The sequence below is a fragment of the Microtus ochrogaster genome, unplaced genomic scaffold (assembly GCF_000317375.1).
Source record: "Microtus ochrogaster isolate Prairie Vole_2 unplaced genomic scaffold, MicOch1.0 UNK1, whole genome shotgun sequence".
In the NCBI taxonomy this organism is placed as follows: Eukaryota; Metazoa; Chordata; class Mammalia; order Rodentia; family Cricetidae; genus Microtus; species Microtus ochrogaster.
This window is the reverse complement of record NW_004949099.1, coordinates 15,678,007-15,691,521: the sequence shown is the minus strand read 5'-3', so window position 1 is coordinate 15,691,521 and position 13,515 is coordinate 15,678,007. Positions and strand designations below refer to the sequence as shown.

The 13,515-nt window shown below is 47.7% G+C and overlaps 1 protein-coding gene across 1 annotated transcript in view; it reads left to right on the top strand.

Moving 5' to 3' along the window:
• The first annotated feature begins 5,229 nt into the window (after positions 1-5,229).
• The window catches only part of Pdzrn3 (PDZ domain containing ring finger 3), a 230,050-nt gene continuing 221,764 nt past the window's right edge, over positions 5,230-13,515 (top strand). The window contains exon 1 of the mRNA XM_026788305.1: positions 5,230-5,980. Coding sequence (XP_026644106.1) covers positions 5,258-5,980 — 723 coding nt within the window. The 5' untranslated portion in view covers positions 5,230-5,257. The remainder of the gene's footprint in view (positions 5,981-13,515) is intronic.

The window sequence follows — 13,515 nt, the reverse complement described above, 5'->3', positions numbered from 1 at the left end:
CTGCCTCCCAGAGCTCCCAGCCACCTTTGGGAAACATTTCGTGTCTATACTTGTGCAACAGCGAGCAGCGAATGAATGGTTAAAGTGGCTTTTGTCTTCTGAAATAGAACAAACGATTATCCTCAGAAAGGCCAAGCTGTTGGAGAACTAATCTGGTGAATGCTTTGTTTTGACTTTTTAATCGCCAAGTGTCCATTTGATCTGGAGACCGAAACCACAGTTTCAGGACAAGGTTTCAAAGAACACTGATGCCACAGTTTTCTTGGTTGGCTGATGTCTCAAAAACCGTTTGCCCAAAGCCATCCCGGAAGAATAGACATTCTATTTAAAAAAAAAATGATCATTAAAAAAATCGCTAAGAAATAAAGCAAACGGTTAGCTTTTTTTCTGAGCATGCGGATACATGTAAAGAGATTGAGACTGGATGTCCCCCACCACCACACTCCATTTTATTTTTCTGAGACAAGGTCTCCCATCCAGCCTGGAGTTCACTAATTCAGCTAGACTTGATGACCAGAGAGCCTTAGAAGTTTGCCTGTCCTCACCTCCCCGACACTGGGATTGCACCAGGCCTTTCACTTGGGTCCTGGAAGATGAACTTAGAGCCTCACCTAGGACAAGCATTTTCCACTTTCACCAAGTGACTCTTCTCCCAGGCCTTAAATAGTATGTAAATTAAGGCAATTGTGTACTAGACTCAAAGAAGAGATGACTCCCTGGAGAACTGCTACTTTGTACCACAGATGCTTTGATCCCTGCAGATGCCCACACTAGAGCAAAGGACATTCTGCTGCAGAGTTCCTAACTGTCAAAACACTGGCAACAACACTGGGTTGTAGCAGGCTCTTAGGCAAGTACCATCTCACTGCAGGATTGTGCTTGTCAAGCCAATTGGCAAGGAGATGATGCATGGGGTGGAGTTATAAGCTTCCATTCCCATGGCGAGGTAGACAGACACCGTAACCAGTCTCCCTCAAACAGGACAGCCTTCCTCAGCACCACCAGACAATAATAATGCCTAACACCTGTGTAATGTCTTCACAGGTTTCTACATATAAAAATTAGTTAATTAGCAATTATTACCGTATGCTAGGTAAGCAATGATTAACATTATCATAATTTTACGGACTGCGTAAATGAGAGTGGAGGAGAAAGTGCCAAGAGAAAAATTAAAATTAATAAGTTTCTAGATCATAGGCTTGAGCTGCAGGGCTATCAAGAGGTGTCTCTTTTGGTTTGTTTGTTTGTTTTTTATGAGGATATACTGGGTGGTAATACTAGAATGAAGGCTGGGAAAAAAAATTCATTTTCCAAATAGAAATTTTCCTGTTTATGACTCCTGGGATTCTGAGTTTTGTGTTTAGGTTTGAATCTTCACATGCAACCTGTGATGCATTTTTTAATTGGGGAATCATTCTAACTGTACATCTCCCTCTTGACGTCCCTTACCTTATTCCCCTGCCCCCAAACATGCGCATTCACTTTAGAAACAGTCATGTGTCTCTCATGATCTGAGAAACCTGAAACATATGTATTTGGAACAGCAAATAGTGGAGCGATTGCAATGAATAAGTCTACTGAGTTTCACCTATGAACAGGTATGAGCCCAGTCCTGGGGTTAGAACACTGGCCCCTGTCACCATGTCATTATTACTTTTTCACACTCTAAAATGAAGGAAGCTTGAATGTGCCTTAAGAAACTGTCGAAATGGATACTTGTTTTTTGAGATGCATTCCATTGTGATTGGCATAATCACACACACACACACACACACACACACACACACACACACACACATTTTACAGGTAATGCACTCCCTCCCCTTAGAATGCTTTGCCATAGCTTCTCTTTCCGAGTGAAACAATCCCATTGTCTGACTTGAGATTGGGCAGATGAAATGAGGCCAGCTGAGATCTGCACTGTGGACATACCACCCCGGATGCCTGATCTCGGAAGCCATGCAGGGTCAAACTTGGTTAGGACTTAGATGGGAAAGAGCACAGAATAAGGTTATAAAAAGAAGGGTGATGATAGAGATGGAGAAGACTATAAAGGTTTGCTAAGTAACTAAACTACATGTCCAGAATTGTCCATATTTCAACCCCCAGATGCTTCCGAGACAGCTGAATGAGTGGGTAATCCAGGTCAAGAAAACTGGAGTCTTTTCTCAGGACGCCTGGCGTGTCTAGTACTTGTTGTCCTGCAGATTTACTGCACATTTTGATAGCACAAAACCTCAATTTTCCAGTGTAGCGTTCTCTTCTTACTGTGTTGCCTATACCATATGATTCTTCAGCCAGTGGAGGGTGAGGCTTCTGGCAGTGCCTGGCTTCAGAATGAAAAGCAGGCCACCCTCAAACACTGTAGTGGTTCTCAGTCTGGGGCAGTTTTCCCTCAGGAGACATTGGCCGTGACTGGATATCACAACGCATGGTGGGTTAGAGTGCTGCTTTGCCACCGCATCCATGGGCATCACTAAAATATGTTGCTAACTATCCCAGAGCACAGAGGACAGACCCACAACAAAGGGCGATCCCAGCAGAATGTGTCACTAGTGAAAACAAAACAACCAGCAAACAAACAAAAACACCTGATGATACCCCAACTCCTTTTTCTCAATAATTTCATCTCTTGTTTCTCCTGTCTGTTCAGTCCAGCTTTGGAACAATACACATGGCCCTCCCCTCAACTTTCACATCCCAGAAGGTTTTTTTGGCTTAGGTCTTTTTTTTCTTCTGACCTCCAAGAATTTTATTTACTTTTCTTTTTTTATATTTATTTATTTATTATGGATACAATATTCTGTTTGCATATATGCCTGCTAGAAGAGGACACCAGACCTCATCACAGATGGTTGTGAGCCACCATGTGGTTGCTGGGAATCGACCTCGGGTCCTTTGGGAGAGCATACAATGCTCTTAACCGCTGAGCCATCTCTCCAGCCCCCTCCAAGAATTTTAATACTACAGTTAACTTCTGGGGAGAAGCTTTCTGAAGACTTTGCTTTGCCTGAAGGGGCAGAAGGACAATAGGGGGCAGATACTCTGTTGCCTCAGCTGTGCCCCTCCCACCCCCCAGTCTGTCATCAGGGGCAAAACATGTGTGAAGGGACAGCTCTGAACTAGAGAGTACATCTCAGGTAAGTGCTAATCTTCCATTTATGCTGTATTGTGGAGTTTGCTCTGTTCCTTAAAACCAGTTTGGTTTGAAGATTATCACCCTGTTGACACTAGCTTGTCTATGAAACCGACAAGCCCACACACCTTGGCTGAAAGAATCTGCCTCTTACCATTGTATGAGATGCTTTAATAGATGAACCAGTGGAGGATTTTCCTTGCCCAAGCTTATCGGAGCAAAAGTCAGGAGTATTTCACATCACTCAGCATCCTAGAAAAGAAATGCACTAATTGATTGAAGCAATAAAACGAAAGTATTACAACTAGACACCAAATATCATCAGTACGAATTAAAGAACACCATTGGGGGACCTCAGCCGCGTACGGAAAATCTGGCTAGCAACAGCTTTGTGGAGGTCAGTTCAGAACACTAATCCTTATAGACATCAAGGCAATTCTTTCCCTTCAATGAAGCAGTTCAATAGTGAAGGTCATGGGTCTCCAGCAGCTCTGGAAAGGACAGAAGTAAAAGCAATTAGACAAAAGGAATACTGTAATCCCATATTCTTGGGTCCACACCAAACACAAAACTCTTAGCTCTCTGTTTCCAGATTCTCTGGAGAAACTGGCAGCAGATTCCGAATGAGAATTCCAGAACTTGACTTCACTCTCACCAGGACTGACTGCGTGTTTCTTAGGAATGTCTACAGCCTTGGGAGGGTTTTTTTTAAAACCCTACCAACTGTATGGGTAATGTTATGAACTTCCCCACTTGGGCTGGAATCCTCCAAGTGTTGTTTCAACACTCACAGGTATTGCCTTAGACTACAATGTCAGGCTTGCAAACTCGGCTTGAGAAGCTGCCCTGGATGAAAAGAAAATAGTCCAGAGCCCGGGATGGCAAGGGTTTTTCAATCAAATTGAAATTCAGGGTGCCTATAGACTAGACCAGCAGCCTCTACGCTGATAGATTCGTTCAATGTGGACACTCAGGCTGCACGTGAACCACTGACTCACAATCCGAAAAGACACAAAACTCTCAAAAGAGCTCATCTGCAGCAAGTCTTTGAACTTCGCCAGTGGAGAGATGTAGATAAAGCAAAAGAAAAAAAATACACTTAAGAAAAACAAAACAACAAAAACAAGCTGAAGGTATGTAGCTCCCGAGACGACTGGGTGGGCGTTGTTACAGGGACTTGAAGTTCTAAACTCCCCCAGCTCTCCTACCGCCAGAGTCAGGGCTTTCTTAAGCGGGGCAAATAGTTTTCAAGTGGAGCTAATGTGCGCTCTCATAACACTGCCTAGCTGGTTTTTAAAGGGACGGATTTAGAAGCTCCCAGCAAAACGCATGCCATACTGTAGTGCCCTCTTTTCAGAGGTGTTAAGAGAAGTGGACCCGGCCAACCACTCTGGCCTGTCCCATCCAGACAGCTGGAGGGGAGGTCTAATTCCTGCAATTTCGCCCTCTGGTCCTAGAAACCTCCAACTGATAAACTCTGCGGTTCAGCAGATCCTCTGGTAGCGACCTAAGTTTTAGCAGGAGCGTCCTGCAGCGGCTGGAACTTTCCCCCTAGAGAAATAAATAAATAAAGACCGTAAATACAGAGATAGCGGGGTCTGAGATATTTTTCGCTCTTAAAAGCAGACACAAGAGAAAGGAGGAGGCGAGGAGTGCAAAGACCTGAAGGGTTGCGGGGAAACTTCTCCAGGCGACAGTCACAAAAGCAGCTCCAAACTGAGCGAGGTGCTCGCTGCTGTCGTATTTCGTCCTTTAGCAAAGCCTCCAAGAGAGCTGAGAGGAGACCCCCTAAGGGGGGGGTCCATCTAGCGACTCTAGCAGGTCTCTTTGCTTCTTGGTGGCCTCAGCCCCTTCTGCCTCGAGCCCCCCCCCTCCCTTTGGCAGAAGGAGGGTCGCTAGGCCGCTGAGGCAGGATGTGAGTGCGCTCGCGCTCGAGCCAATACGGCCGGAGGAGTCCTGTTCCTCGGGCATTTTCCGAGGAAGTCTGGAGCAATTAGGCTCAGTCCTGGGAGAGCTAGCTGCAGAGCGGGCGGCGTAGCCGGCGTGTCTGGGCCGCCTCACAGGGAGGGAGGGAGGGGGCGGCCGGTCGCCCGGCGGCGACACCGGGCCCCGGCCGCCACCATGGGTTTCGAGTTGGACCGCTTCGATGGCGACGTGGACCCTGATCTGAAGTGCGCGCTGTGTCACAAGGTCCTGGAGGACCCGCTGACCACCCCGTGCGGCCACGTATTCTGTGCCGGTTGCGTGCTGCCCTGGGTAGTGCAGGAGGGCAGCTGCCCGGCGCGTTGTCGCGGTCGCCTGTCGGCCAAGGAGCTCAACCACGTCCTGCCGCTTAAGCGCCTCATCCTGAAGTTGGACATCAAGTGCGCGCACGCGGCGCGGGGCTGCGGCCGGGTGGTCAAGTTGCAGGAGCTGCCCGAGCACCTGGAGCGCTGCGACTTCGCGCCCGCGCGCTGCCGCCACGCGGGCTGCGGCCAGCTGCTGCTGCGACGCGACGTGGAGGCCCACATGCGCGACGCGTGCGACGCTCGGCCCGTGGGCCGCTGCCAGGAAGGCTGCGGGCTGCCGCTGACGCACGGCGAGCAGCGCGCGGGCGGCCACTGCTGCGCGCGGGCTCTGCGGGCTCACAACGGCGCGCTGCAGGCCCGCCTGGGCGCGCTGCACAAGGCGCTCAAGAAGGAGGCGCTGCGGGCCGGCAAGCGCGAGAAGTCTCTGGTGGCGCAGCTGGCCGCGGCGCAGCTCGAACTGCAGATGACCGCGCTGCGCTACCAGAAGAAGTTCACCGAGTACAGCGCGCGCCTCGACTCGCTCAGCCGCTGCGTGGCCCCACCGCCCGCCGGCAAGGTAGGCGATCTCCCGCTGTGGTCTCCCCTCCTGATGAGGCGCCTTAACTGACCCAGCGCCGCACCCTGGTCCTTTAAGTATGGGATGCTAGGGTCTTTCCTGGGTGTATTTTTGACACCCCCTTGTTGGCTGTGCTTGCCAGCTACATCACTCCACGAGGAGTTACTTAATCTGAACTGAGAAGTAAGGTCCCAATGGCAGGACACACAGGGCGAGGTGGAGCAACAGCAGTTTTGGGGGTGGGGGGAGCTGGAGAGTGCCTGCAAACACCAAAGGGAACCCACAACTAAGTGTAGAAAATTTCAGAATCAGAGTTGTGTTGAGAGGCTTTGCCCAGCAGGCCGGCCTGGTGATCCTGGGGAAGCTGCTCATAAGGTCTTGAGACCAAAGTCACAGCCCCTGTGGATGTGGCACTGCACAGTGACCTGGATCCAGGAATCTGCTGAGATCCCAGAAATAATCAGGGGGACCCAGAGCCATTGTGGTGCAGCTTGAAAGGGATGCCAGGAGAGAGGCCCCAGGGTAAGGGCTGCATTCAAACACGGGCTTTCCTGCCAGCTCACTGGCTGACCTTGAGCAAGCAGCTTAACCCCTCTGAAGTTGGAAACTGTGGTTTGCTAAGCAGGAAAACACAGGCAAGCAGGCACCCTAAGACTACTCATTTGGGCAATCCAGAAAGAATCCGGCGACCCCCCACCTTGCCCCCAATAACTAGAGAGTGCTAATTAAGTACCCATCTGCTGCAGTTAGAACTGATTTCAGATCTCTACCTTTGGGGAGCCAGCCTGTGGCTTATCCGCCACGGGTGCCTCAGTTTACCTCTAGTGTCAAACGATGCCATTTTCATCAAGGTGAGAATGAAGGAAATGAACTGGCAGAGTGACAGTCTGAGAGTGCCTACAATTACCTTAAACCCCTCCTGGGCCCGTCCTCTGCCCTGCCCATCAGGGTAATTCTATCAGCCACCACTCCTGAGGCTATACCAATCATTTTCTTTCTTTCTTCTTCATTGCCCCCACCCACAGTAAGGAACATAGGTATGATGTGTGCCATTTTGTAAATGGAGAAACTAAGGCTCCTGGAGGGACAGTCTTATGTTTAGGTCAGGGCTTTAAGGTTCAGAAGTGGATTTTAATCACCCATCTCGCTAGTCCAGTGATTCTCAAACCTGTGGGTCGCGACCCCATTGGGGTTACATATTGGCTATCCTGCCTATCTGATATTTACATTATGACTATAACAGTAGCAAAATTCCAGTTGTGAAGCAGCAGTGGAATAATTTTGTGGTCGATGGTTACCCTAACCTGAGGAACTGTGTGCAAGGGTCAAAGGGTCACAGCACTAGGAAGGTTGAGAAGCACTCTCCTAGTCCCTGTTCTTAACCATGAGTGTGTTGTGTTGTAGTATAACCTCCAGGACCAGTTACTCTGTTAAGGGCCGCCAGCAGTGGGAGGTGAGGTATTTTACACATCACCTAATCCTTACAGATGAGGGCACTGACTGGTGGGGATGGGGGGATTATATAACCCATCCAAAACCCTTGTAGTGGTACTCACATGAAAGGAGTGAGTTCAGGCTCTGCCTCCTATGAAGACATGTTTCACTAGACTTTGGTTCTGTCTAGATATTGGTTGATATTTGAGGGCTTGGCAACTCTTTGTTGTTGGGGTGGTGTTTTAGGACTTCTGTTGTCAGGTACCCCGTAGAACACTGAAAAGCATTCCTGGGGACAACCTCCCCGATGCCAGTAGACTTTCCTCTCAAACCCCAACATCCCAAAAATGTCTCCAGGTATTGTCAAGTATCCTCTCGGGGACCACACCCCCCCCCCACTTGAGAAGTGCTCCTTTGCCAGCCAGCAAGACTGCCACCGCAACAGCTGGGTGTTTCTGCCTCCTGGTAAGGGGTGTGGACCCTACTGCTGCCACTCTGGCTGCCGGCTCCAGATGGCCTGTCAGAGAGGGGAGCATATTTGCCCAAGGGGGCCCCAGGGACCTGTGTCTGCTATATTCTCCCCCATATCCCCTCCCCTACTCTTTCTTCCATGCCTGCACACAGGGCCTGAAAGTTTCCACCCTTCACCCCCTCCCTGGCTTCTGGCCTGTCTGTCAGCTGCGGTCTCCACAGCTGGCCAGCTCTGGGCGAAGGGCAAATATTTACAGCTCCGAGGCTCACGGAGGACCGCACAGGCGCACAAAAGACTGGGGTGAGCTTGCAGCTCACCCAAACAGAGGGCTGAGCTTGCTTTTCAGCCAGGCGCCAGGCTTGGGGTGAAGGCTTTTCCAAGTGTCTCTTGTTTGTGCTGTCATCTGGGCTTCCTGTGACGCCTATTTATAAATAAGCCATTCACTCCTTCTGAGCTCATACATCATTCATTGTTGAGATAGTTTATTATTTCTTCTTGCCTTTCTATTTTCTTTCTGGGATGTTTGGGTAAACGCTCTCTTAGAATCAAAAATATGATTCTTGAATCAGAATTGTGGATGTGTTTTGGAGCTCTGTGGGGTAAGTGGGACCAAGAATCAAGGGTGCGACACTTAAGAACAAGATGTTGATTTCCGAGAGACACAAAGCTCCCATACTGTAGTGGGAGCCCTGCTCAGGACTTACATGGAACTCTGTGCCAGGCTTGGAGACAGCCAAGGATGTCTTGATCCAAAACTTCCCTTGCTGCTGTCTCTGGCTTTAACCCTTAGCCAGCTTCAGCTGAGGTCTTAGGGAAGCTTGCTCCTCTTGTCCCCAAGTTAACCCTCCATGGCCTTTGCTGAGAGGGTCAGCAATTCCTGTGTCAGCTGTAACCCCTCCCACTGGGAACTTGTTTAAGGACTTGTGTATTTCATTGGGCCAACTTTCTGTCCCTCCTAGGTTCTGTTTATTCTTTGCCAGAGGCAGAAGGATTTAGGTTGCCTGGAAACTCTCAGATACAAAACTTTTATTCCATATTTTTTCTAAATTCCAGTGTTTGTTTCTCCACTGTAAACTGAAGCATGCAATAAAACTTGCTTCATAAAAGGTCTGGTGTTCTTCATATTGTCTTAGGATTCCGTATTTGACAGCACCTGAGCACCCTGGGTTTGGCCGGACTGTACCATGTGGTTTGCTCCGGTTGAAGTGTTATTAGTGTTTTTTCAGACCTCAGTGTGCTAGGAATCCTTGGAGAATGTGGTGAAACCCATACCGCACAGCCTCACCTACTGAACAGTCTCAGGAACTCACAATCTCGCAATGCTAAGCAAGTACCCTACCTACCACTGAGCTCACCCCCACCCCCAGTCCTGTTTTACGATTTTTTCCTTCTATGCAGTGTTGGCTTCATAAATGCTGGGTGAATCAATTCCTACCCTTCGGATCATTGTCTAAACATTTTAAGACCAGGACCATATTTTAAAACTGCCATCAACAGCGGGGCTCTAGAAAGATACTTCTGGCTTGCCTGAGGCCACATCTCTTGGTAGTAGCCCTGGGATCTGTGCTATCCTTCAGCTAAAGAGACTTGTTCCCACCCTCAGTTTTCCTCCTTGACCTCCCTGACCTACCTACCTGTCTGTAAGAGTAAAGGCATTCTAGAGCAAGTCTGGTTTTGCTCTCTGGCAGAAGAGAATCTCTTGATGGAACTTCAGGGTCGCTGAGAAAGCTGAGACCCATCTTTGCGCCTTCTGCCCATTGACTCCTGGTGTCCAGACAGTCATTGGATCTGTGGTTTTTATCTTTGAAACCTATCTCGCACCTATCTAGACTCTCTTTTCTAGGTCATTCAGACAATCTGTTCTGTTTCGCTCAGAGGTTCTCAACCTCGGCACAGCTGATATTAGTGCTTGCTGTCCCTGCTGTGCCTGTGTTGCTAGTGATGGGGTGTGTAGCCACATGCCCTGGCATCAGCACACTTAAGAGAGGGGCATTCCCCAGGCTGTGACAGTGAGATCTACCCACATCTACTCCACAGTGAGGAACAAGACTGGCCTTTCTTTCATTTACCACCATGGCAACATCATCTGCCTGGACCGGAAGTTCCCCTTTATACCGTTTTATTTCACACCATACTTAGCACTAGCAATAACTACTTGGTTTTTTTTTCTTTTTCTTTTTTTTTTTGTTTTTGTTTTTGTTTTTGTTTTTGTTTTTCGAGACAGGGTTTCTTCTCTGTGGTTTTGGAGCCTGTCCTGGAACTAGCTCTTGTAGACCAGGCTGGTCTCGAACTCACAGAGATACGCCTGCCTCTGCCTCCCGAGTGCTGGGATTAAAGGCGTGCGCCACCACCGCCCGGCTAGCAATAACTTCTTACAAATGTTAAGTCTCATGGCACCCTCAACTGTGTTCTCTCTGCCCTGGGTGGGAGGAGGCAAACGGTCCAGCAAACTGCTTCCCACTGCTTCCACCTGCTGGTGTTCTCCTTTGTCTTGTGTCAGCTTCATTGATGCAGGAGGACTCTGAGGGCAAGCCTCCAAGCTCCCTACTTAACTACCTCTGAACCTTTGCACCTGCTTTATCCCTCCCTGGAACAATGCTTCCAATCATGCTTCTCTAGGGAACCTGCTCGCTTCCTGCCTTACTCCTCTTGCCCTGAGCCTTTCTGTCCACCTAGGTTTGTTCTTGGTAAATAACTTACTCCCTATCCTTCCTATCTGGGTTCAACATCCAGAAGCTAGGCTTCTCTGCTCTTATAGATGATATCTAGTGCCCTAAAGCTCGCCCTTGTTCATGGAATGCATGCTAGTTATAACTATAATTAGAAGGGTCTGTCTGGTTGAGAGCTCCTCTCCCTGTTAGAGTCCTTGTCCTGTGCCTCATAAGTACTCGATGGACACCCTTATCAGCCATGAAGACCTTTTTGGTTGCTCATGAAGAATGAACTCGCTTTATAAACAATACATTTTTCTATGTCATCCATCCCTCAAATTGTTTCCAGGTTTTTGGGAGACATCCTTTTTCTTCTATGTGATCCACCCAGATCAAGCTGTATAAAGATCCAAATCCCCAAAACTCCTTTGGCAGTTTAGAAGTGGAGATAAGTCAATTTAAAAAACAATTGTATCAAAAAGTATTCCAGATGTGTGAAGGCTTTGAAAGGAATCTACTCAGTGTTTGCCATTGGGTGTTCTTTATTTCTGACAAGTGTTAGCAAATAGGCATTCCTTCGTGTATTTAATAAAACAGCCGCTTTCAGCTCAAAGAAACTTGGGCTGACAGTTGTTTTCTGTCTCAGTGGTTTATAGAGAAGGTGAGGATTTGGTTTACAGATATATTAGCTATATTGAAGTCAGTGTGTATAACTCAACAGTTGGGGTTGGAAATCCTCCTGAGGATTTATGTATGGGCGGTTCTTTTAATGCTCGGAGGTGATACTTGCCTCTCTGGGTAAGTATTTGATAAATGAGAGATTTTGTGTCAGGTAGTACTCACTGTACTGGTCCCCAGAGTGCTTAAAGGGGAAGAAAAGCACCCAGCAGGTTTTGCTGGTTTCTGACACCTTAGGGTGCTGTGTACACAGACATATGTTAGTGTCTTGAGGCATCATCTTCATAAAGTAGAATTTGCCTGCCATCCTCCTCTTTCTTTACGGAGACAAAGTGTTTTCAGCCAGGAACTGGGGAGATAGCTTGCTGGGTGAAGCGCTTGCTGCGCAAGTATGAGTGTCTAAGTTTGAATCCCCAGCACCCACATAGTGTACACCTATGACACCAGCCTGAGGGAGGCAGAGACTAGAGAACCCCCGTTGCGTGATCACCAGCCAACCTAGCTGAACTGATGCGTCCCAGATTTAGGGAGCCTGACTGTCTGTTTGTGTGTGTGTGTGTGTGTGTGTGTGTGTGTGTGTGTGTGTGTGTGTGTGTATAGTGGAGAGCAACGGAAGGAAGACCCTGGATGTTGACATCTGGCCTCCTTACCATACACGAGTACACATTTGCATATACGTGTACATTCACAGGAACAGGTACACGCGTGCACAAACAAAACCAGAAAATACTGCCTCCAAACAGAAAAGTTCTAAATCATTTGGTTAAAACCAGAAGTGGAATTCTAAAGGCAAAGCTAGCTTCAAACCTAGTGTTTCCGGACTTCAATCTCATGCACTTTTATCAAAACAAGAATGCTTTATCTGATATCAATTAGTCGCTCCTAAAGTCACATACATATAAACAATCCTAAACAAACTCAGCATGTTGTATTTTTATATTTATGCATATATATATATATGTATACACACACACCGTATATATTTATATAATAGTTGCTTGAGAAGAGACCATGAATTTGATAGGGAGAAGGGGGCCATAGGAAGAGTTAGAAGAAGGAAAGGGGAAAAAGAAGTAATTATTCTTTAATTAAAATTTAACAAATTAAAAAATAAGAATAGCCTATCATTCTGAGCAGTACTCTTCCAGAAGTCTCCTACAGGCTAGCACCACGCAGGATGGAGCATGGATAGAGTCTTCTAGGTCATCCTCAGGGAGACCTTGTCACTCCCTGCTGTGACAAGAGCAGAACCCAGACAGTTCGGTAGCTTGCCCACTATGTTTCTCCTGGCTCTTTTTTTTTTAAAAAAAAAATGATTTTATTGAGCTCTACATTTTTTCTCTGCTCCCCTCCCCTCCCCTTCAACCCTCTCCCAAGGTCCCCATGCTCCCAATTTATTCAGGAGATCTTGTCTTTTTCTACCCCCTGGCTCTTTCTGGTTGTTTTTTGGCTTGCATACCCTGGATTTCTCCCCTTGCAGTAATTTCCATCCATGTTCACAGATCCTATGCAATGCATGGGGAGTACAAAGCAAAACAGAGGTTGGCAATCAAAAATACACAGGCAAAATAAACAAAGAAATACAGTGATGCTATCCAGGATGAATTCGTACTTCATTTCTTTCATTTTTTTTCCAACTTACTTTAAGAGGGGTTCATGAAGGGAAGTACATGAAGTCCTTCCAAATATATTCTGTTGTTCAGTTCTTCGCATCCTTGTATACTGAGTACCAGTATACAGAATACTGTGGTGGATGTTGATTGCTACAAAGGCAAAATTGAGCATCTTTAGCTCCGGGGACACCTATGTACAAATTGAAAACACTCCTCACACTGACTCTTCGCCTATTCAGGCTTTGTATCTGTCAGGCCACCACTCTCTCCCTGCCTCCAGCAATGGTGCCCTAATAAGCTACTCCCAATAAGAATGGGATTGGTGTAACATAATGGTTACTCTTGTAAAGAAAATAACTAACATATGGGCTTGGATGACCATCTTTCTCACCATGCCGCATGTATAATTACCAGTGTGTAACAGGGCAAAGACACTGTCTAACCTTGGTATGAGTGTGGCCTGCAGCAATCACAGCCTTGGGAACTGGGATGGGTGTACCAGGAGGAGACTTGGCAAGCAGTTCACCCTGTTTGCCAGCAGCTGTTGTCAGGTGCCCGCAGCCCCTCTGCAGGACTATAAAGAGAGGGACAGAATCCCATTAGGTGGAAGGTCAGAACTGGATGCAAGGTACCAAGCTAGCGTGCGGTGGCTATCAGACCGTCGCCTGTGGTCTGAAGGATGACATG